We start from the raw sequence: 25,076 nt of genomic DNA, 5'->3' as shown, positions 1-25,076 counted from the left end.
GGCCTCTGACTGTTGTGGCCTCTCCCGTTGCGGAGCACAGGCTCCGGACGCGCAGGCTCAGCAGCCATGGCTCATGGGCCCAGCCGCTCCGCGGCATGTGGGATCTTCCTGAACCAGGGCACGAACCCGTGTCCCCTGCATCGGCAGGCGGACTCTCAACCACTGCGCCACCAGGGAAGCCCAAACAACACACTCTTAATCAATGAGTCAAAGAGTAAATCACAGAGAAAATAAGAAAATACAAGTATTTGTCTCTTAAAGATACAAATTTAAATGAAAACACAACATACTAAAACTTATGGGATTCAGTGAAAACAGTGCTAAGAGAAAAATTTATGGCTGTAAATGCTTGCATTAAAAAAAAGAAGAAAACTCAAATCAACAATCTGCCTTTACAACTTAAGGAGCTGGAAAAAGAAGAACAAACTAAACTCAAAGCTGGCAGAAGGAAGGAAATAATAAAGATTAGAGTGGAGATGAATAAAACAGAAAAGAGAAAAACAATAGAGAAAGTCAATGAAAGCAAGCGTTGGTTTTTTGGAAAAATTAACAAAACAGAAAAGATTAACTGAGAAAGAGAAGACTCAACTTACTGAAATCAGAAATGAAAGTGGGTAAATTACTACCAACTCCGCAGAAATAAAAAGGATTATGAGACCACTATGAATAGTTGTATGCCCACAAATTGATAACATGGATGAACTGAAGAAATTCTTAGAAACACAAAACCTACCAAGACTGAGTCATGAAGAAATGGAGAAGCTGAATAGATCTATAACTAGTAAGGATATTGAATCAGTAATCGAAAACTCCTTGACCAAAAAAGCCCTGGACCAGATGGCTTCATTAGTGAATTCTACTGAACACTGAAAGAACTTACATATACTCTTCTCCAACTTTTCGAAAAATTGAAGAGGAGAGAACATTTCTTAACCCACCAGAAAGCATCTAAATTGGAAAAGAAGAAATGAAATTACCTCTGACGACATGAACTTAAGTGTCCATTGATGGATGAATGAATAAACAACACGTGGTAGATCCATACAGTGGAGACTTATTAAGCTTTAGGAAAGAATGAAATTCTGATACATACTGCAACATGGATAAACCTTGAAGACGTTATGCTAAGTGAAATTAGCCAGACACAAAAGGATAAATACTGTATGACTCTTATTTATATGAAATACCTAGAACAGTCAAATACACAGAGACAAAAGTAGAACAGTGGTGACCTGGGGCTCGGGGGGAGGGGCACGGCAGTTACCGTTAGAGGAGGACAGAGCTCCAGTTTGGAGATGGAAGGTGGTGAGGATCCCACGACAATGTGAATTTATTTAAAGCCACTGAACTGGGTACTTAAAAATGGGTAAAATGGTGAATTTACTGTTATGCGTATTTTATCACAATAAAAAAAACTAGAAGACAGTGGAGTTACATCGACCACACATTCAAGGAAAGAAAGTGTACAAGGGGATTTAATGTCTGACTAAATTGTGTCTCAGGTACACAGAGTCGGTGTTTGTCCCCTCCATCTCATCATGTTTCCCAAGACTCTTTTACATCCCAGTCATGACTATTCAACAAGGGTTTCTTTCTTTCTCTCTCTCTTTCTTTTTTTTTTGAAGATGGTAAATTGAAAATGATACACTTCTGATTAAGAAGCCTCTACTTTCTCTTTCTTTATAAGACAGGCATTAAAATTTAAAAGCCAGAACATGGAATAAGTGCTAATGAAAATGTCAGCAAGTGAGAGTTTAGGTTTTAAAATGTCGAGAACAAGAAATACAGGATGAGTGTGAAGGGTCTAGCAGCTCTGTTTTATGCCTTTGAAACGTCCTCCAAATGTCACATAAAAAACCATTTGTGATTCATTTTCATGAATGATGACTTAAATTATTAAAAAAAAAAAAAACCCAAATCTGGAAAAGTCTAATAGAAAAGCAGTGTCTATGGTTGGGTGAGTGGTTTCTCCAGTCAGAGCCACCTGTGTCGAAGACTTAACCCTGCACCGTTTCTCTTGTAAGACAGATCTGGTTTCAATCTGTGTTTCTTCAGTTTTTATCAGTGTTGGCCTAGATTTCCAAAGCTGAGCTAAAATGGAAATAGTCTTTTCTCCCTTTAACCCATCTGTCTCCTTTTATTTACATAATATAATATTTTTTCCCTGAATAATTGTTTTTTTTCTTTAAAAAGTCAAAATGGAAGTAGAATAAACAGAAACTTTTTCATCACAAAGGGAAACTTAGGATCTTCTCTTGGGGTTTATACTCAACAGGGCCTCAGGACTAGTCCAAGTTCAATGAAAATTAGCAGGAGGTGAGGCTGTAAAGCAACAAGGCCCTTTCTCTAAGGCTCCGTCATCTCAGGCTCTCATTTCTCAAGCGACTAGTGACTCCTCCCAAAAGACAGAACGAAGGAGAATTTCTGAAAATCTGCTCATGTCGGCCTCCTTATTCTGAAGTGAGGAAATCAAGCTGGATAATTACTTTGCTAAGTACCAGCGAGGGACGGGTTTACAATTATGCGGGTTCTGTTGTTGTTAACTGCTGCCAACAGAATAATTTATCAAGTTACGGCATCTCATTGAGGGAACTGAAAAGCACATTACCAGTAAGAAATGATTTCTAAAGCAGACTTAATTACTACTATATGTGTTTTTAATGTTGGCTGAAGATACACAGGGAGACAGGCTAAAGTGGCACGTGACGAGTCCTCAGTTAGTCTGTCAGCCCTGAATGCATATTGAGAAAGACATAAAAAATTTAAGAAAGATCAAGACGTAGAAGCAGATTCCCTTGTCATCCCCAAATAACTGCAGTATTTGCCGGTGAGGTGAAGGTTCCGGCAGGCAGATACCTGACAAAGACAGTTCTGTGGACTTCAGCTGCAAATTAGGAGAGGGGCTGGGTGACAAGTCGGTGTGGAGAGATGTAGATTTGGTTGTGTTCTGACTGATCCACACCTGAATGGTTATTTAATCCATTCCCATATTTCCAGGTCACCAAGGTCTTTTCACTTCCTACTCAATCTATTCAACACCCCCCTACATACACACATTTATTTAGCCTTGTGAAGGCGGCAACATACCACATCCTCCAGGCGCCTCCACCTTACCCGCACCATCTCCAATGAGCAAGTGCTCCTAGCTATTGACAGACAGGCTCAATGGAAACACAGGGGCTTCAGGAACACAAGTGACCTCTCGGACACAGAGGACAGAGGTCAAACTGTTCTCCCATGTTCATAATTTCTTGTGATAATACAAACACATGGTCCAAAATAACAGAATGATTGGCTGATGGAGAACTCTTAAAGAGATTTTTAAGTCAAGGAAAAACCATTACATCTGGTTTAAACAATGGCCTGGGCTGCCTTTCTGATTCCCATTAGTAGTCAACTTCGCTTTTGGATGGAAACCTTTTCTTTCGTCCTTTGGCCTGATGCACATTAAAACCAAGTTTTTCTTAAAAACAGAATTTGTGGTCACTACTCCAAAGTGCCGGCTGGACATTTCCGGGGCTAGTTCAGGTGGCAGTGCTGCGTGTGGCATAACTAACATCTATAAACTGGATGCAGATTACGGGGAAGCAGAAATGTGATGTAAAGACGGTCAAAGAATAAACATGGAGAGTTGAAGAATAGTTTCCCTGGAGAGCTGTCCGGCAGGGACACAGCAGTGCTCTGGGAAATTTAGTTATATTTATTTGCCTGTCAGTGAAATAAAGATCAGAGAGGAGAAGAAAAACCTCAAGGAACAAGGTGAGTTGTCACAATGGTCATAAAGAAGAATTGCAGGTTTCAAGCCCCTGGCATAGAAAATACATTTTGAAAACATACACAAGCGTCTGATTCTGATGTCAGTTTTGCCAGAAATCAACAGGATGAACCGTTTTTCTCTTGAGTAGTGGTGACGACGTGAGGATGTACTGCATGTGCAGTTTCTCGTGGTCTGCGCCCTTGCACAGACGATTTGCTGCACTTTACTCTCCAGACGGGCTTGTCCTCTTGTGCCACCCCTGACCCACTCTCTTCTCCCCCCACCGCCCCATCCTCAGGTCCCCCGGATCAGAGGGACCTGGCGGATCACTGGTACACACACTCCCTCTTCCGAGGGGATCTGAATCTGCAAAACTGCCGCAGCCGCTCCCGCGGGGCCCCCACAGGGCCACAGGCAGAGAAGCCCCAGTGCGGAGCCCAGAGCTGCAGGGAGCCCAGGGTGCTGGGCCGCGGGCAGGGGTGCAGGCGGAGGCCAGGAGGCAGGCGGAGCTGGGTCCCCACAGCCCCCGAGTCCCCTGGCAGAGCTGAGGCACAGGGCCGAGGGGCAGGCCCATGGCCCACGTGAGCGGGTCTCTGGGGGTGAAGCCCGGGGACCCCTTGGGTGCAGGGTATCAGGAGCACACAGTCCGCAGGGCCCTGGTTCTGCCCATGTTAGAAACTGGGCAAAAAGAAAGAAGAAAACACGACAAGCACTGGCTGTCCTCAACAGAAGAATACATTTTTTCCCCTCGGAAAAATATTTCAAAAGCTGATGTTGAAAGAAACATGTAAAATGGATTTAAGGCAGTTTAAATTCAAACAGACGGCTCTGGACAGCGTGAGATGCTGGCCCCATGGCGGCCCAGGAAGAGGGGAAAACAAACTACCCTGGATCCTGACACTGAGTCACGGGACAGCAGCCGTGGAATTTTATTTACTTTTTCTAGATTTTACATGAAATGAAGATGACCTGGCCCTGCCCGATACAGACCCAGGGCAGGAGCCGGAACACTGGCAGAGAGGCACACGCGGGGGAGCCCTGGATGCTGAGGGCGGGACCGGGAAAGGTGTGCAGAAGCCACATAGGTCTCCATTACCAGAATTTCCAAATTATAATCTCTCGGGTGGGGCCTGAGCGCGTGCATTTAAAAAAGGTTACACCGGTGGTTCTGATGTAGACCAGGATGAGGACCACTGCATAGGCCACGTAGAACCACGGAGGCTCTGAAGAATCATATCCAGGTCCTCTTTCCATGGACACCCAAATCCAAGTCCTGATACACAACAGTGGTAGATTCTAGAAGGGTGATTCCCACTGACTATTTACCATAGGATTCAGCAGCATCTACTACATCTGAAAGTGAGAAGAGATATTTCATGTGCTGTGAGCATGCAATGTGATTCATAAAAAGTGCTAACACAGGAAAAAGCCCTACCATTTTCTCCTCACCCTGAACTCTATGGGCAAACTGGAATGTATACTTCCCGTGAACAAACCATTTCTAACTAGGAACACTGATTCTTAGGTAACCGGCTAATCCTTTAGAGAACCTCAAACCAACGGTATGCCTGGGCTCCGAGAGTTAAGGTTTAGAAAACACCTGAGAGCAAAGATTCTGACCAGCTATGCTAACGAGAGAGGGCTGCGAGGATTCCAGCAAAGTTGCCTGAAGCTATGCAAGTTCATAATGATTTAACCTTTTCTCAGGGACCCCAAACTAACTGCAATCAACTCGTTGGCATTAGGAAAGTGATGCGGAAGTGGGTGGCAGAAATTTTATATTACCTCTTAGCATTAAAGTCCTCAGATATTTTAGATCGCAAACAACATAAAGAATACGCTTCCAGGACACAGCTCTTCTCCCGAGGAAATAAAATGTGACATGTGGCTGTTACCTATATAACTTTTGGTCAGAACTATATTTCGTAGCACGTGTCTTCAAATACATTTCTGCTGCTGCACAGACAGCCACAGATGTTATACTTTTAAAGTGTCTCTAAGTATCCCAGGCTGGAGAGGCTGAGGTCCAGGGAAGGGCAGCTTATTGTGTAATATTTTGCAGAATCAAAATCGTGGACAAATAAAGATGGCTTGGTGCTAGTAAATCACTCTGCCCAAAGGCGGTAGCACAAATAGTCCCCTCAGGTTGTACTAAGAGGAGGTTTCTAGTATAAAGGCTGCCCCTTTGGTCCTTAATAATTTATTATGGTTTAGTGGAAGCAAATGATAAATTATATATTAGGCCATAGTCCAGAAATTTCCCTCATGTACACCTAGGCTGAAGTTGTCATTTTAGTCACATTCAAGAAATAGATTCTTTTTTCCTCACTTGTCTTCAGGGGCATTCATTCAAGAAGCATTGAATAAACACATTTAAATTCATTCCAGTTATAAAACAGTCACTACCTACGGAGCACCGACCTATACTAGGTGCCATGCTTGGTATCTGTCATTTAAGTCTCTCTATTTAATCCTCCCTGCAGTTTTTTCAGGGGAGGGATTACTATCTTCACTTTTCTAGAGAAGGAAATTAAGGTTCAGAGATGATAGGCAATTTACCCAAGATGGAAAGGCTAACCCGTGGCAAAGCCAAGTCCAAAGCTGGACCACCTTACGTTGGCTCCTTTCACATTTGAAAGACCAGCTCAAGTCTTCAGACAAAGCCAGCAGTGCCCTTGGTTGTGCTAATCTGGATGGTGTGTGTGTTTCTATGACTGCGTCTATTATGCAGTAATTATTTATAAACTTTTCTTCACGAGATGACAAGCTCCTCGAAGGCAGGATGCACGTCTTCTTGTCCGTCTCTGCAAACCCGGGGAGTAGCATCCACTCACTCAAAGTTTCCTAAACGACCACTGTGTGCTAAACGCTCACTCAGGGCTGCAGATGCAGGAATGACCAAGATGCATGTGGTCCCCGTCCCCACGGAGCTCACATTCCAGGGGAGGAATGGACAGTTAAACGAGCAACGGAGCATACTAAATGCTACAAGAGGAAAGGTACAGGGGTTACAGAGTCTGTGAGCTTAAAGCGCGGGACTGTTCCTATCCTACTGGGAGAAAAGAGGGTAGGAAGGGACCTGGTTCCCTTTAGTGGGGACAGTGGCTGAAGAGGGAAGATGTCTCTGTTGAGGTGACAGCTTGACTCTGATTTAGCCAGGGACTGCGTGGAGGTGAAGAAGGGGGAGACGATGCTGGGAAGAGGAAACAGTACGAGCAAAGGCAGGAGGTGAGAGGAAAAATGAGAAGGAGGCGGTGGAGAAAGCTGGGGCTGCAGGTGTGGGCAGGACCAGACCAGGAAGGTCCTGGAAAGCGTTTTATTCTAAGGTTACTGGAGAGGCCGCTGAAGGGATTCACACACTGAGTGATACGATTAGGTTTGAAAGTTACTTTAACACAAAGAGGAGAATGAACTACATAGTGGAGGAAGCAGACGCAGGAGACCAGATAAGAAGACAGGCTCGGAGTCCAGGGGAGAGACCCTGGGGGCTGGACGAGGGCCTGGCAGCAGAGATGGAGAGAAGGCTCTGGAAGCAGAATCAACAGGTTTGGTTTCTAATTGGATGGAGGTGGTCAGTGAAAGAGGAATGAAGGGCCGTCCTGGGACTCCGGCTCGGGCAACTGGAGACACAGTAGGTCACTTTCTGATTTAGGTTGGAAGATAGGAGGATGAGCATTGTTGAGGACTAGTGTCGTGCCTGGAGTGGACTCGTTCACTAAGAGATGGAGATCCACGGTGGGATGTGAATTGGACACAGGACGATGGAAGCTACCAGCTATCAGACTGAGTGGGATTTCTCAGAGATGGGTGGAGAAGAGAGCTCCGTGGAGAAGTATCTACAGTCAGACGGAGAGAAAGGAGGCATCAGAAGCCCCCGAGAAGGAAGGCGAGGCCAGAGAAGAAAATTGAGGAGAGGGCCACGTCCAGGAAGCCAGAGTAGAATTTCTCAAGAAGGTGGGAGTGGTCTCACAGGGCCAAACATTTCTCCACGGCCAAGTAGGTCAAGTAGAAATTAAGGAACAAGCAGATCAAGTGACCTGGTTTGGGGCCACCCAGCTACAGTGAGCCAGAAGCCAGACCCGGAGTCTGTGTATTTCCCAATGTTTTACTGTTTTTCACCTTTCCGAGTCAACAAGTGCCTTCTGCTGGGAGAGCACAGCTGTCACTGCCAGGCCGCCGGCACAGCAGTGGCTCCTGCAGCCTCACTCCGAGCCGGTGACCGTGCCCTTAGGCCTCTCATTGCTCCCTGGCAAACCCGGGCGTGTGGGACGCTGTTAGGACTCAGTGAGACCGTGGGATGCCTGGAGGTGGGCGGGGCTCCAGGTGGGCGAGGCCTCCCTGGACGCTGGTCCTGTGCTTCCCAGCAAGGGTGCGCTGTACCGAGGGTCTGGAGAAGGCACTTCTGTGGTCACGCAGACTGACTGACGTGGGCAAGCAGACCCCAGAGCAGCTGCCCTTATTAGCTCTGGGGATGACAATAACAACTAGGAAGGATGAGAAAGGAGGACAAAGCTCTTTGCATATGACTGCACTGATTCTAGATATGCAGAGAGACGAAAGGAAGCTCCACTTCTTATAGCCCCTAAATGTCAAACGGAAAGGAAAGTAAAGACCTATAGAAAGTGAGTCAGCTTCGATTCCTTGGGAAAAAAGTAGGTATAAATGGCTGATTTTCTGTGAAAGAATTTGGCTTTCTAAGCAATGAGAAAATAAATTAATTAGGATTAAATAAGTCAACACGCAACAAGTATTTACAAAGTACCACTTTGAGCCAAACACTATCCAGGACTTTGTGGGAAATACTTAAAAATAAGAGGGGGGGGGGTGACCTATTAGAATTGCTTGGAAGATGTGTTAAAAGTAATTTTAACTGAAAACCATTTTCATATAAAATGATAATAAACTATGTGCCAAGTGCTGGGCTGTCCCGTCCCACAGCATCTCTGGGTCCTCAGTCCCAGGGGGAGTGTGATCATCCCTCATTCAGGTGGAAACTGAGGCTCAGAGAAGTGAAGGCACTTTCCCATGTGTGTATAGTTTAAAGGTGGCAGATTGATGATGTGAACCCAAGGGGTCTTCCATCCCTATACAATGCCAACGCAAGTACACAATCACTATGCTTTTTACAAGTCTGCTCTTCTTCATTTAAAAAAACTTACCAGTGTGGGCTTCCCTGGTGGTGCAGTGGTTAAGAATCCGCCTGCCAATGCAGGAGACACGGGTTCGAGTCCTGGTCCGGGAAGATCCCACATGCCGTGGAGCAATTAAGCCTGTGCACCACAACTACTGAGCCTGCGCTCTAGAGTCTGCAAGCCACAACTACTGAGCCCGTGAGCCACAACTACTGAAGCCCGCGTGCCTAGAGCCCGTGCTCCTCAACAAGAGAAGCCACCACAATGAGAAGCCCGCGCACCGCAATGAGGAGTAGCCCCTGCTCACCGCAACAAGAGAAAGCCCACGCACAGCAACGAAGACCCAACATGGCCAAAAATAAATAAATAAGTAAATAATTTTAAAAAAACCCAAAACTTACCAGTGTGCCTTATTCATATCATATTCCCCACGTTGAAAAAAGTCACATTGAGCTTAAAAATAAATGTACCTCCACTTTATGCAACTGAAAAGCTGGCCATAAATCAACATTTTCTTCAGAGTGTGGATTTTTGTTGCCACCTACCACAGATTTACAGAAACAAACTCTCAATTTCTCATTTACATAAAATGGATAATTGTTACTACTCTGCTGTAAGGTCTCCCTGTTTTTTATTGGACAGTACCCTTTTGCAATGCTCACAAGTACCCTGATTTATTTATTTTGAAGTTTGGACGGTCATCTATGGAATTCCTTCAAATGGGGGCTTATCCACGCATTCTTTATAGAGAATTAGTAATCACAACCCAGTTAGGGTGTCCTGATTTCCCCTCTCCTACTCTCCTCTCACAAGCACTGAATGAGGGGCAGGCAATTTCCAAGCATTTTTATATTACAAACACAGCATTTACATCTACATAAATAGCTTTTCAGGGCACAAAATACAAAATGAATCTGTCATTGTTATTTCCTAATACATTCCAGAATATTGCCTTGCTAAATCACAGTCCCTAAAACCCACAGAGAAAAAAATAACACCTTCCTTTTCCACTGTAAGGTACACAGGCTGAAAGATGCTGTTACATAAGCATGCCTCTGCTAATTAATCAGAGCTGGCCATACTCATTTTTCTAAAGTAAAAGGATAAAACCAAATAGTGTCATTTACTTTTTTTTTTGTGCCCTGCTCTAGTTAAAATTAAAAAGGCCAGGATAAACTCAGCTGAAGAATGTTGCTTACAATTCTTTTTTTCTAATTACTCAAATCAATGGGTATGAAAAAAAAGCATCCTCATATTCAGTTTGATTGTTGTTTTTATGTGATAAGATGACTAATTAAAACTACTGCACATGGGCTTCCCTGGTGGCGCAGTGGTTGAGAGTCCGTCTGCCGATGCAGGGGACGCGGGTTCATGCCCCGGTCCGGGAGGATCCCGCATGCCGCGGAGCGGCTGGGCCCGTGAGCCATGGCCGCTGAGCCTGCGCGTCCGGAGCCTGTGCTCCGCAACGGGAGAGGCCACAGCAGTGAGAGGCCCGCGTACCGCAAAAAAAAAAAAAAAACAAACACACACAAAAAAAACCTGAGCAAAAAACCACTACTGCACATTCTGGCACATTCCAGTACGCAGTTCATGATTGTGAAAAGGTCACACACTTGAGAACAAAGTCCAGTACGCCTCCCGCGTTTAGTTAAATAATCACAGAGGGTGTTTAAAAAATACTTTCTAGCCCTCTCTTCTGAGAAGCTTCTCTTCTCCCTGTTTACTCATGATTACCCATCAATGCACCTCTCTTCCTCAGGGTGATCCTATTCATGGGATCCCTCCAAGTGCCTCAGCAACTTTGCAGTTCCGTGGAGGGCATTAGAAAACAAGGATTCTGGTGTGGTTCTGGTAGAAACAAAACAAAATCCTGGAAAAATAACATTCCAGAACTAGGATACTTAGCTAAGATCCACAAGGTATCCGTGGCATTGATCTTATGGTAAATGAGACAAAGAAAAATCCTTGAAAGCCACTGCTCCTTGGTGAGGGAGAGAACACACCTCTGCCTCTCCTTGGAGGGTCTCTAAACGCAGACAGGGCATCTGCTGGCCCCGACCCCATGGCCCAGCCTTTACCCTCTCACAAAACCCAAGCTTCACCTGGTCTTTTCAAAATGAATCATAACTGCGGATGCCCAAATATCGTATAATATGGCTTATTTGTGGAATCTAGAAAAATGACACAGTTTAGAGACACAGATGTAGAGAACAAACGTATGGACACCAAGGCGGTGGGGGGGAGGGTGGTGGAATGAATTGGGAGATTGGGATTGATATATACACACTACTAGGTATAAAATAGATTACTAATGAGAGCCTACTGTAGAGCACCGGGAACTCTACTCAACGCTCTGTGGTGACCTAAATGGGAAGGAAATTTCAAAAAGAGTGGATATATGTATATGTATAGCTGATTCACTTTGCTATATACAGCAGAAACTAACACAACATTGTAAAGCAACTATACTCCAATAAAAATTAATTTTAAAAAACCCCAAATGAATCATAACCTCAAGACAAGCCTAAATCTTTTCATGCTACTGATGTCTGATTAACCCATTCGTGTAAGCACATACTCCAGTTTCTACTGTGTCTAAAAACATTCACTCTTTCACGCTTCCAAACCCTTACTGTGTGTAGTTTCATACTGCTCAGCAGTTTCAGGACTCCTCCTCTGTATTTTAATGTGTTGGTGGTGGGCTTCCCCAGTGGCGCAGGGGTTAGGAATCCGCCTGCCAATGCAGGGGACACAGGTTTGAGCCCTGGTCTGGGAAGATCCCACATGCCGTGGAGCAACTAAGCCTGTGAGCCACAACAGCTGAGCCTGCACTCTAGAGCCCACGAGCCACAACTACTGAAGGCTGAGTGCCACAAGTACTGAAGCCTGAGTGCCGCAACTACTGAAGCCTGCGTGCCTAGAGACTGTGCTCTGCAACAACAGAAGCCACTACAACGAAGAGTAGCCCCCGCTCGCTGCAACTAGAGAAAGCCCGCGCGCAGCAACAAAGATCCCACGCAGACAAATAAATAAAGTAAAAAGAATAAAAATTAAAAAAATAAAGTGTTGTTGCATATTCTGCCTCTCCTCTGTCTCAGGTCTGGTAGGATAAGGAGTGTTAGTTAAGTAACATGACTTAAAGGATGTCAGCCGCAGATAAACAAGAACTCAGTGAGTTTGCAGACTCAGCACGGTGTTACTGACTTCTTACACATGGTTCTTCCTTCTCTCGACCCTTTTCTAGTCTTATACAGGGATGTAAAGATAGGCCATCATGAGAAAAGTACAGCTAGAACAAGAGACAAACAGTTGTGTACTTGATTAGAGGAAAGGAAATGACTTGCTCTATATAATTTAAAGGAAATCTTGGTGACTGCTCCTTTTGACTTTTATTTCAAATAGGGTTTACTTTCTTTAATTAAAATATTTTATACACCTCCACAATGCTTTTCAATGCCAGTGTCTTATCCCTAGGAGGCCTACTTCGATTTATATTATTTAACATTTCCAATTTGCAATGACTTTAGCACAGGTGAGAGTCCATCCGTATCCACTTTCTGAGAAGGTGGTAGACAGTACATTGCAGAGGCCGCCTGATGGACGGACGCTGAGCTACACGCAGCGGCTGAGGGAAAACCTATGGCTGTGGGTTCTTGGCCCAGCTGCTCCTTCAGGCTGCTGCAGTTCCATGGGAGAAGTCCTGAAGACCAACCCACTTCCTTATCTAAAATGCCATATTGGGATCATAATAACCACATGAGTAACAATATCAACACAAAGGGCTGTTAAGTGAGGTCTCGAAATAATGACTGTAGAATGTGATGACAAATGTAAGTACAGCGATGAATACTTTTATTAAGATCAATTATTAATTGATACTAAATATTAATTAATTGAGTATTTAATAACAGTCACATCCCCAAATTGAAAATATCAAAGGAGAGAGGTTAAACGATTTGCCAGCGTTGCACAACAAGGTGATTTCTGAGCCAAGATGAAATCTGTAACTTCTTGCGTTAATTTTCCTCACCCTCTGTTCAATTCAAGTGCAATACAACTAAGCTTATCAATACTCTCTCAGGAGGGGATCGCAACTGCCCTGCACGCCCCCCAGTGCACAGCTGAGGTTCCCACTGGTGAGACCAGGGCACATGCATCCAGGAGCTGCCAGAAGAAGTCATGGAAGGAAGAATGCTGGCTCCTCCCAGGACTATTAATTTCCAGATAATGACAGTGCTCAATAGTACAGGAATCCTCCATGTATTTTCAACTGGCCAATTTAAAGCTTCTGCATGTTAAACAGAATTTATAAGGAAACCAATAAAGTAAAAGTTTAAATCGCAAAAACCGGGACCAGCTCCTATCCCACTGTTCTTTAGTACTAAACAAATAGGAGAAATGAATTACTCTAATATCTTTTAGTAAGTAAGAGACTAACCAAACAAAATTAAGATAAAAGCAAAGGTAGGACTAAGAGAAAGCAGTAACAGGGTCCTTGTTGGTCCCAGGGGAGATGGGGTTCTGTGGTCTCAGAGAGACCCCCTTCCTCCTCGCCAGAGAGAAGCCTTACGTCTACCATCCAAACGTTGCTAAGCTAGTCAGTTCAGGGAGAATCAGAAAAAACAGCTTTTAATTGGTAAAATGATAACTATTTGTAGATGATCCACTTATTTACTGGGAAAGCAATTGCATGAAAAAATTACACATAAGAAGAGAATTTGACATGGTAGCAAAGTCAAAATTACTGTACAGAAATTGACAGCTTTTACACACAAACAACACTAGCTCCAGGGTATCAAGAAAGAAATGATTCTATTTATTGTAGCTACAAAAATGATGAAATGCTTAGGAATAAAATTCATAAGAAGGGTGCAATTTCTACACAAAGGAAACTGAAAATGCTATCAAGGGACAGGAAAGATTTGAGTGTGGGAAAGGCTCATTATGTGTAACTTCATAAAGGGAAAAATTCAAACTTAAGCCATAAATTTAATACAATCTCAGTAAGATTACCAACAGGATTTTGGTGTCATAACAGAAAAACTGATGCTGAAGTACATTTGGAAAAACAAACAAGCAAGAGTAGCTGGAGAAATTCTGAAAAGGAAGAATGTTAAGAGGAGCCTAGCTGCTATTTAGATTTTAAAACCTACTACAAAGCTGCAGCAGTTAAAACAATGTGGTACGAACACAGGCACAGACAAGCAGATCAACGCAAGTAAATAAAATACATAAGGGAATTTAGTATATGATGAAGGTGAGATTTCAAGTCAGTGGGGAGAAGATGGACCACTCAATCAGCAGAGTGTGGATGCCAGGATAAACAGCCAGGACAAGGATAAGTTACTTCTCCACCTCTAACCTTGCACAGGTACAGAGGCCAAAGGGAGCAATACTTTCAAACTGAAAAACATGAAGCAATAAAATAAAGAAATGGAGGATTTCTTTTTTAAGGAAAGAAAAGCCTAAGTGTGATATAAAACTAGAAGCCACAAAGGAAAACACTGATATATTTGAATCCAAAAACTATATCAAAAAAACATAAAAAGTACTATTAGAAATTCCAAAGACAAATGGAAACTGAGAAAAAGTAGTTACAATTTGCAATACATAAAAGGAGCTAATTTCCCTGTATATACACACACAGAGCCACAACTAAATCCTGTGGGAACAGGATTTAAACGAGTGTTCGTAGAGAAATGAGTACAAATGGCTCCTGAAATGTGAAAAGATGCTCACTCTCAGTGTTAAGCCTATTTTTTTTTAACCTATTTTATTGGTTTAGATGAAAAAGTTTCCCAATACAATAGGTGGAAAGAGAAGCCCACTCACACATTGCTGGTGGAGGTATCTTGTACAAGTTTTACGGAGAAAAATCTGGCATTATCTAAAATGCACGTCCCCACTGACCAGCAATTCCGCAGCCAGAACCCACTCTGTAGACTCTCACAGTGTGAAATGAACGTGGAACACTCTTTTAAGCATTCTTTACATGGCAAACATGGAAAACCACCTGGATGGCCATCGACAAAGTTAGAGTCCATCCACGTGGTGAGCGAGGGCCAGGGTGCTCCCCATGCACTGATGCAAACTGTCTGCCAAATGTTATTGCTAAACAAACAGAGGGAAGTGGCTAACCATGTGCATGGCTGGCCATCAGTTGTGTCCACAAACACACACACACACTCTCTCTCTCTCTCTAAATAAGGAGAGAACAGCCCTGGCCCAGGGCAGGCGTGAGCTGGGGCTGCAGAACAGGGCAAGGAGGGGACATATTTTCCCCTCCTTGAAAATATGAGTTCATGAAGGTATGAACTCTTCATACCTTTTGAATTTTGTACCAAGTACATGTACTACCTATTAAAAAATCAATAACATACATTTTTGCCTCCTAAAAATTCTGGATTATAGACCTGTGGCTAGTAAAAAGCTAAGTCTGGGAGAATTAGATTGTTAAGGGACATAATGCAAGAACACATACATATGTACATCTTCTGACTGTTTACCAAGTATTAATTTTCATTGTTTTACTAAATGAGTAAAGTATTGGGCTTGTTTTCACAAGCAAGAGGCTTTCATGGGAAAAAAGGTAACACAAATTTAATTTCTATGTGGCCTCCCTCCTCAGACTTGCGTGGGGTTCTTGTAACGTCAGTCGGCAGTATTGCAAGTTCATTACAGAGAAGGGAGAGAAAAGGGAGAAAAGAAAAATTACCTTTTCGATTCCGAAGTATCAAGGTGATGAAACTTAGTCAACAGTCGTATCTGAGCAGCCCCAAAGCAACTGCTTTTACCCTCGACTTCAACTTTTCCCAATTAAAAAACGATTTCAAAATTTCTTTTGTGTATTGCTATCTCAATTTCTCTCTATTTCATGAGTTTTCTAAGAATTTTCTGACTTGAAATTTCACTGCATTTAAAACTTCTTATAATAATGAGGTAAAACATTTTAAAACAAGCATATGGACAAGGAATATACTATAACTGCACTGTATAAACCATAAACAGCCAGGCAGCTAAATTAAACCCGATGGCGTTTCTTCCTTTACAAATACAGTAACTGCTTTGTTGCGAAATACTCAAAGTGCTAACAAACTCATTATTTCTACCATTTTGTCTTTATTGTTACCTAGCTGGTTCCACGTGTTTCAATTTTATAGTTGCTCTTTCGCTAGACTGACCCGTAAGAATACTTAATACATCCAGTTGTTATTTGTTAGGAGGCTGGAGTCCGTGATCATTGAGAAAAGCCTCATGCGACCCAAGTTCCAAGCCTGGTTGTCTTTCTGATTTCTGTCCGCCCCCCCCCCGCCACGCCCCTTCACCATGGGAGTAGAATGACCATTAAGCATTATTTTAGTTTCTATTTCAAAGGGGCCTTTGTAAGTTGGTCCACCTGCTCCCAAGAAGCATACTGTGTTCTTGAGAAGATAAATCCCTTCTTTTACCTCATTTCAGAGAGGCAGAGAATATACAGGACATGCTACTTCTCTGTGCTTCTCTAACTTTTGAACCATTTACAACTTGCTGCGAAGAACCATCCTTCGCCTCTTGAGAAATTCACAGAGACCAGTAGCATCTCATTCTTGGGGTGGAGAAATTAATTGGGATGTAGTTACCATGCTCCATGCAGAGATGTGTGCAGGGCACCTCCCTTGGAGGTGCGATGCAAGACTGGAAACTTGATTTCTACAAATTCCAGATTAAATTGGCTTGATGTATAATACAGGCTAAGTTATCTTGCTTGCAATATGCAAACTGATAACTGGTAGAACACACATCTGTAACTCCAGCCACTTGCAACTACAAAGCAGACTGTTGCCTCTGCTAACACAGTCTTGAAGGATTATGGTTTAGGAAGCTCTGTTTTGTGCCTCTGTGTGATGACGGGTGAGGTCACATCGCGGGGGCTTACTGATAAACGTTAGTGAGCATGTGGTTCTCTAGAAATCCAAGGGTGGTACTCACCGCACCCGCAAATCTCCCAGGCTCTCAGGTGAGGGCGCCACGGAAGTTAGTTAAAGTATAAAAGTGCCATTTTTATACAGAACAGGGAAATAAAAGGTAGGAGTAGGCTCCTGAAGTGTAGCTGGCCCCGGGAAGAAAGAAACTTGGAGAAAGCATAAGAGGCCAAAATGACTGCTGCATCCACAGGTGGGAGAAAGAATACCTGGGAACACGTTAGGACGAGTGGTTAAAGGAGGAATTGGAAGTATGTGTCATGTTCTGGGTCAGTGACTTAGAAGGACAAGGACACGGCATCTGTCCCCCAGGCCATTAGTGGGTTTCAGTCTCCCGAGGTTGGGGGCTGAGGTCAACCACACGTGACAAATGTAAAACACCTGAAAAATAATGTGTGACCAAGTTCCCAGGGCACTGCCTTGGTGGCAGGCCTCCACAGCACTGGTGATTCTGCAAATAACACAACCATAAGCGGGGTGAAGGGAATTACTGCCAAGGAGACATACTGCCACTGCAGAAGGTCTAGTACCAACACTTACTAGATAGATGACATTGTCTATTTTTATTATATTTACACACTGTGTGTGTGTGTGTGTGTGTGTGTGTGTGTGTGTGTGTGTGTGTGTGTGAGTGAGTTTCAGCAGAATGAATGGGCATCATCTAAAAACACTGCACTGTGCAGCTGATTCAGTATCAGCTTACTGGGGCCAAAGAGGGAAGGTCTATGACCCCATTCAGCTCAGGAGAGGCTGGAAACTGGCTCCACACCTGGGGAAGCTGACCCCAAGCTCCGCCTAGACTGACTCCAAGTATCATGTCAGATTTGGGGAAAGAGAAACTCGAGGATAGAGCAAGCAAATCCGATGCTCAGCTCTCTGTGAAAAACTCGGCTCTATATAAAGAAAATGCAACGAGTGTCGTATCCACAGGTGGCTTCTCCAGGGGAAGAAACTCATCTGCCTACCAAGGAGAAGCAGGATTTTCGAGAATGGAAAATGTATTTTTGAAATGATTCAAAATATCTCATTTTTGTTTCATCATCACCTCCTCCCCATTTCTCAATACTGACTATAGAATTACTTCACCTACATGCTATAGTCATACTTGCTTTCTCTGTCCTCCCAAGCAGTATTTTGGTGATTTATGTTTCTGCTGTATTCTACTTTTGTCTTAGTAAATGAATGGAAGTGTGCACGGGTGTTATGGTGTTATACAAAGCTCCATAAAATAAAAACACTATGTAAATTCTTCAGCATTAATATACTGTTTTTCTGATTTCATTATAATGGAACCAAGGGATGAGCAAATAGCTTTCACTGTAATGAGATGTCACTGTATTGAATACTTGTGCCCCAATGAGATTTAACCAATATTAACACAGATAAAAATAAGTTACTTAGGGGCTTCCCTGGTGGCGCAGTGGTGGAGAATCCACCTGCCAATGCAGGAGACATGGGTTTGAGCCCTGGTCCGGGAAGATCCCATATGCCGCGGAGCAACTAAGCCCGTGTGCCACAACTGCTGAGCCTCCGCTCTAGAGTCCGTGAGCCACAACTACTGAGCTCATACGCCTAGAGCCTGTGCGCCGCAACAGGAGAAGCCACCGCAATGAGAAGTCCACGCACCGCAACAAAGAGTAGCTCCCGCTCAACTAGAGAAAAGCCCACGCACAACAACGAAGAGCCAACACAGCCAAAAAATAAAATAAGTTTATAAAAAAATAAATAAGTTAGTTAAACATATTTTTAACAGAGACACTAGAAAATAATTCTAGAGGATACTAGAAATCAATTTCTAAGGTTAGTTTTTGACTGTTAACCTGACTTGGTCATCTAGTAAGAGACAGTAACACAGAAGGGGGAGTGGGCACACTTGGTACATAAAGATGGGAGCCAGGGCACATCAGTGTCGAAGGGGCATCTAACAGAAAGAAATCAACAACAAAAATGCAGACTTCCTACCGAACAAGCAAACTATTCAAGAGAGAGTTTTTGATCAAACAGTCATGCCTTATAAATAATGAGCAATTCTATCACCTGTTTTTGCATGTTATCACAAAGTAGGTGTTATGGACTGAATATTTGTGTCCTCCCAAAGTTCATACGTTTAGGCCCTAAGCCCTGAGTTGATGGTATTTGGAGACAGGGGCTTTGGGAGGTAACTAGGGTTAGATGAGGTCATGAGGGTGAGGCTCTTGTGATGGGATTAGTGCACTTGGACTAAGAGACACCAGAGCATATATTCTCTCCTTCTCTCCCCCCACCCCCCTTTTCCTCCATGAACACAAAGAAGAGGTCATGTGAGCACACAGCAAGTCGGTGGCCCCTATGAGCCAAGGGAAGAGGCCTCAGAATGAAATGTACCATCCTGGCACCTTGACCTGGGACTTGCAGCCTCCAGAAACTGTGAGAAAGAAATTTCTGTGGCTTAAGCCACTCAACCTGTAGTATTTTGTTATGGCAGCCTGAGTGGATTGGACAGTCGGTATCGAAGATCAAAGTGATGAGAATATCAAAAGAAAATGAAAAAGGAAATCTCTCTCCTGCTTTTGAAAATACACTGCTCACCCACATCTGAATGCCAGGGTTGTCAGCTCTTCAACACACATCTTGTCTAATGACTTCTTTTTTCCCTTCTGAATGTCTGTGCTGAAAGAAAGCCTTCACTTCTGGGTTAGCCCCCTCATTTAAACCTGTGCAAATTAAGGGGTGAGGAAAGAGTGCCCCAGATCCTTTCTTTTGAATCTTCCTTTGATTCGGAGTTTTGCAGAATCTCTTAGTCGACTGTTTTTTTTTAAAATCAAGTTTTACTGCAACTCTAATACATTATATACACACACCTTCTTCTTTCCTGTACTTTGGGTCTGGGGACTCCAAAAGTGTCACTTGACAAATGTGGTAATTCCAAAGTCATTTGATGTTGGAAAAGCTCCTGCCTTTACACAAAAGGGGCAAGTGTCTCTGAGAATGAAATCCAGTGCCTAGCTGACCAATGAATTTGGTCAACATCTAGAACTTGAATTAATAGATTATGACACTGCTGCTTGAAATCCTCAGAGTAATTACAATCACCTAAAGAACAGATAATTAAACAAAATTAATAATAATATAACAAGAAGAAGAAGAAGAAGAAAACAATGTTCAGTGGCTTCAGTCTACATGATTGTTAGGAATGTCAGGATATGAGGAAGAAATCAATTATACACTTAAAAAAATCATTTTCACGCATTAAACGTTTTTCATTCTCTCCCTGTTAAGTTCTAAGAGCAATACATGTACAATAAAGAAACACAAGAAATTTCAGAAAAGCAAGAAGAATATAGAAAGAAATTACAAACACTTAGAATCTCATTTCTCAGAAATAAACCCTGCAAGACAATTTGGGTTACAGTTCAGACTTTTTCCTCTGCAAATAATATAATAAACTTAAACAAAATTGGACACAGTAGATCACATTAAAGATTTCCTCTAATGCAGTCGTTCTCACCCAGAGGTGGTTTTGTCCCCCTCCCCCTGGAGACATTTGGAAATGTCCAGAGTCATTTTTGGTTGTTGGATCTTGGAAGGGGCGGGGGTGGCTACTGCCATCTATCTAGTGAGTGGGAGCCAGGGATGCAGAGGACGGCCCCACGACAAAGAATTATCCGGCCCCAGATGTCAAGGGTGCTGATGTGAGGAGAGAGCCTGCTCTGACCTCACAGACTAGGGTCCACCCCACACGACGAGCAGCTGCTGAGCACCGGCCCTGAGTCTGTAAATTCAAAGACAAACAAGACCCAGGCCCACCTCTGATGAGCGTGGGTGACAGACAAACAGACAAACAAACGGAAATGGGTGAGCTCTGTCCTCACACCTCTTCTGAGGCCAGGAGCCCTCCTTGTGGCCTGAGTCACCCAGTGCCTGAAACTTGATGTCACAGTTTATGAAAGGAGCCTGAACTAGTCCTGGTCTGAAGGAGGAAGGCGCTCAGGGACAGCAAGCACCTAAGCCCCTGTTTGCAGGTCAGCTGGACCCTCCCTCTGGCTTCTCCTGGAGCCCTTCCCTGCTGGCTCTCGGGTCTCAGCTGCAGGGTCACAGGGAAAAGATTCATTCAACACAATAATACTGTTACGAATCACTCCACTTCTAAAAAATTCAAAATGTCTTTTTGCCTTGACTCCTAGAATTAAAAATATAAAATAATAACAACAAAACTCGTGGTCTGCCTAGAAGAGCCTGTATCACAAGAAGAAAACAGCAGCTTCTGACAGTGACTGGATTCCCCATCAGGAGTCAGGCCAGGTGTCCTGTTGTTTTATACCAGGGACCTCATTCCACCCTCGCAACCACAGAAAGACAGCACGGTCTGCCCCATGGCTCAGATGGGCAAACTGAGGCTGGGGCTGAGCAGCCTGCCCCACACGCGGTCTGCAGACGGCGAAGGCAGCCTGCACCGCGGGGCCGGCTGTCCTGGGTCCAGCATCACCTCCTCGGGGAGCAGGACCGTCCTCCAGCCACGAGCCCTTGGGGACCAAAGCCACCCCGCCTGGCTCCCCTCCTGTCACCACTCGGCTCCCAACAGGTGAGCTGGACCTCGTGGGCATCGTCAAACCATTCCTTCCCCAAACTGCTCCCCATCTATCGGCCCCTTCTCTCCCCACTTCCCTCTGCTTAGAGTCTGTGGACATTCTTTAGGTCTTGCAGATACTTCACATGTTCTCATTTCTGTCTTTTTATTGACCTACAAAGGTCAATCTCCAGCCCAAACTTCACCTCTGAGCTCTAGATCCGTACCCTTGCTACAGAACACTTCCTTGGTCTTCTCAAAGGCCTTGCAAAACTCCGCATATTAAAACTTAACAATCTCACTCCTGCCCCCACTGTCCTCGAATCCCAAACCTGGTTTGTGCTCTTCAAGTTCCCTCATTTTAGTGAAAGACATCCCCACCTCTTCAGTGGCCCAAGTCGTCCTCAGCGCCCTGTCTCTCACCCCCAGTATCCAAGGCCTGCTGACTGTCACCTCCTCAGCAGGATGTCTCCTTTCTTCAACTCTTCCACACCGCTAAGCATCTCCGAACCATCACCACCTCCATCCTGGAAACTTCAGGAGTTTTCCAACTGGCCGACTTGTATCTACCCTGCCCAGGTCCCGTCATCCCAAAGCCTCGCCGTTGTGTTCAGAGCGAAGCCCAGGCTCCACTTCTCCAGGCTCCGCTCCAAGTCTGCTCTCCTCACAACCGCCCACTCACTCCACTCGAGTCCGCTGACCGTCTTTTGGTCCCGGACACTCTCTCTGTCCCGCTGTCCGCGAGGCTTTTGTACACTCCGCCGTCCCTGCCATGTTCCTTCTTCCCTCCCCTCACCGCATCCCTTAAAGCCAGATGTCCCCGTCCTCAGCAACTTCAGCTTGCTTCCTCAGTTACATCAAACAGACTCTTAACAGCCTCACATAAATTCTTCTTTATAGCACTTGCCACAGGTACAGGTTGGTATTTTAAAAACATGGTCATTTGATGAATCTGCCTTCCCAGCGGGAAGGTAACGTTCAGGGAGGGTGAGGGCAGTCTCTGGTTTGGGTTAGCAAGGTGCCCGCATGGGCAGCTCAGTGCTTGTTAAAGTAGTAGCAAGTCAATGAGCGAAGGGTCCAGGACTTGTGCTTTTGACCACGGTGCAAATAGAGATCGAAGTTCTTGAGTTAAATTACAAAGCAATGAATCCTTTTATCTCACTTCCAATGACCAGAATTTTCTAGAGCTTTTCAACTAAAAATTTTTTTGCTCTGTATTTCTTTCCTCTGATCTAGCTGCAATTTGGTTGACTGTTTGAAACTCACAGTGCTGGAAATGTAGTAATTGCTCCATGAGATGTTTGTTGAATGGTTGGTCTTAGAGCAAAAGTATCCTTTAGAAGGTTCGTTATTTTGTAACTTACTTTCATTGAATCAAAGTTAAATATGAATGTTTTCTCAGGAGCAACTTCCTAAGGGATGACCACTTTTGTTTTCAGGTGACGCTTGGAGGACACAAGATTTTGATTTGTGTTTGGAAAGTAAGTGCTCGGGTGACTGCTTGAAGAAAAATCCCTGTAAAATGCAGTACAAGAACATGAATATTGACATATGGCACTAGTTCTCTGAAGCAGAATGAGAACACTCTGCTGATTCACTGCCCTTTGATGAAAATACATTCTTCAACGGCGTCTGTGTTCATGCCATGACCACAAATGACCGCGGGGTGCTGGCCAATCCATCTCTCATTTTGTCTCAAAGTGGCTTTAAGAAGGGGCTTCCCATGCAGATTTAACGCAGGTTGGAGACCCCAGCCGCTGCTGCCGAACTACTCATCACCTCTCCGCAAGTATCGGTGCGGGTGGCAGCCAGCCGTTTACTGGCTGTGTGCCCCGGGGAGGTTATTCACACTCTGTGCACTGCAGTTTCTCCATAGTTAAAAAAAGAAGAAGAAAATACAATGGAACTTGGAGGGCTGTGGGGAAGGAGTGGGAGAAGCGCGCGCTGGCGCCCGGCGCACGGTGAGCAGCCCTCGCCTTTGCCCGGGCTTCTTCCGGTCCTTAAGTGGTTCAACAGATGAGTCACTTTTGCCCCCAGAATCATAGAACTGGCTTTGCTTCCAGTTACCTAAATTTTGTTTTTTTCAGTTTGAGTCTTGACAGTAGATTTGCTTGGGAGTTGAACTTACATCTCCCCAGAAGACCTGATAAGGGTCCTAATAAGCTCCCAGGGCCCCTGGGGGTGCCCACAGCTCTCTGGTAAATTCAAGAGCTCTTCTTACAGTGTAAGAGCGGCCACGCCTGCAGCTCAGCCAGCTTGAAGCCTTCCTCTCCATGACTCTGATGGTTTCTTGGAGAAGGAGAGAGCGAAAGCAACAATAGGAACTTTTTGACATGTGTTATTAAAGTGTTTTCAGAAAAGTAATTCTGCACAATAAGCCCAATTTGGAATTGCACCTATGCAATTCCAGCATGTTCTGTACTTGTTAATTTTTTTTTTTTACCAGTCAAGATGTGAGCTAGCAAAATGCTGTTGAAAAACACAGGTGTGAGTTCGGGAAGGCAGTAAATGCAGTATTTTCGGTACAAGAAATCATTATCCACAACACTCCTGCTACTCAGCTTGGTACAATAATTATTAAGGGACCAAACTGTTAAAAAATCATTAAGACTTTATTCAATAAATGCTACAAAAAGTGACAATCTATTTGGAGGTCAAAAGATGGGCTCAAAGTTAATTCTCTGTATGCTTTTCCTCTAGATAAAGAACTTTGCATAATCTAACTTCTTGCCAAACCCTATTTTCCCCAATACTTTCCCAAAGTATGTCAGGGAAATTCTTTAGGACCATATAAAATCCTGCTATTCTAGTCCTAGCCTTTTCCTCCTTTAGGTAGAAATTGTATGAAAACCGCTTAGTCTTACTATTCTGAAAGGTAATTAAGCTTGTAGTCTCCAAAATGATGAAAATATTAATATTGTCACTGTGCAGTTCTTACAATTTAAGAGCAAAGTTCTGCAATTTTTATAAATGGTGATACTCTTCATTACTAACACCTGTGCACATTAATTCCTAAAGTATCTAATTTTAAACAACTCTACAAAATCAATGCCTAACATTTTCCAAAATGCAAATACGACCTGACTCCAGTGAGCAAAGAGCCCTCTGACGCGCTGTTTGACTAACAGCCACGTCGTCCCCCAGAGGCTCTGAGGGCTGCTGCTGTGAAGGGTACAACTTCTGGTTTTTAATGGAGTGTTTTTTTTTTTTTTCCTCTTAGGGCAATAACATGGGTCTGAAATGAGCTCTGGAGAGAGGGAGAGACAGTATAGGGAAAGATCTTTTTCTCCCAGTAAGTGACATGCTCATAATGGCGAAAGATTTTTTATAGCAAATTTTGTTGCAGAACTCTTATTGACGTGCTCTTAAATTATCAGACGTTTTCTCAATATGCTACCTATTAAAGAAGCATGGACTTGTGATGTCAACACAGTTGGTAAGTTAGTTAGTCCCCTTCCAGGCTGTGATATTTGTTTTCCTCCTGCCTCTGGTCTCTGGGGGAAGGGGACGTGAAAGGCAGTGGTGGCCGTTGCTTTGAGGGTCTCGGTTTGGCCGTGAGGGTCCTTGATGTTGGTCTGGGGACTCTCAGCCTGCGACGTGGCAGAGGAGTCCTTCACAGAATGTCCTTGGTGACGCTCCCTGCACTCTTAATCTCGCTGTGGCTTCACCATATACAAGTC

General features: G+C 44.0%; 1 protein-coding gene and 1 long non-coding RNA gene across 3 annotated transcripts in view; one reads left to right on the top strand and one right to left on the bottom strand.

The window, feature by feature from the left end:
- Positions 1–25,076, bottom strand: part of L3MBTL4 (L3MBTL histone methyl-lysine binding protein 4) — a 300,018-nt gene that overhangs the window by 40,447 nt on the left and 234,495 nt on the right. The window contains exon 15 of one of the 2 annotated variants that reach the window (XM_027088566.1): positions 4,462–4,469. The exons of the other annotated variant lie outside the window; for it this stretch is intronic. Within the exon in view, the coding sequence (XP_026944367.1) occupies positions 4,462–4,469 (8 nt within the window). The remainder of the gene's footprint in view (positions 1–4,461; positions 4,470–25,076) is intronic. 2 annotated transcript variants of the gene reach the window in all.
- LOC113610417 (uncharacterized) lies at positions 283–16,358 on the top strand. Its single transcript, XR_003429079.1, has 3 exons — positions 283–470; positions 15,124–15,125; positions 16,348–16,358. It is a non-coding gene; the product is annotated as an uncharacterized LOC113610417 (long non-coding RNA).

Source organism: Aethalodelphis obliquidens, unplaced genomic scaffold (assembly GCF_003676395.1).
Source record: "Aethalodelphis obliquidens isolate GAN/ISIS:26980383/991018 unplaced genomic scaffold, ASM367639v1 scaffold63, whole genome shotgun sequence".
Classification (NCBI taxonomy): Eukaryota; Metazoa; Chordata; class Mammalia; order Artiodactyla; family Delphinidae; genus Aethalodelphis; species Aethalodelphis obliquidens.
The sequence above is the reverse complement of the archived record's forward strand: the minus strand, read 5'-3'. Positions and strand labels throughout refer to the sequence as shown.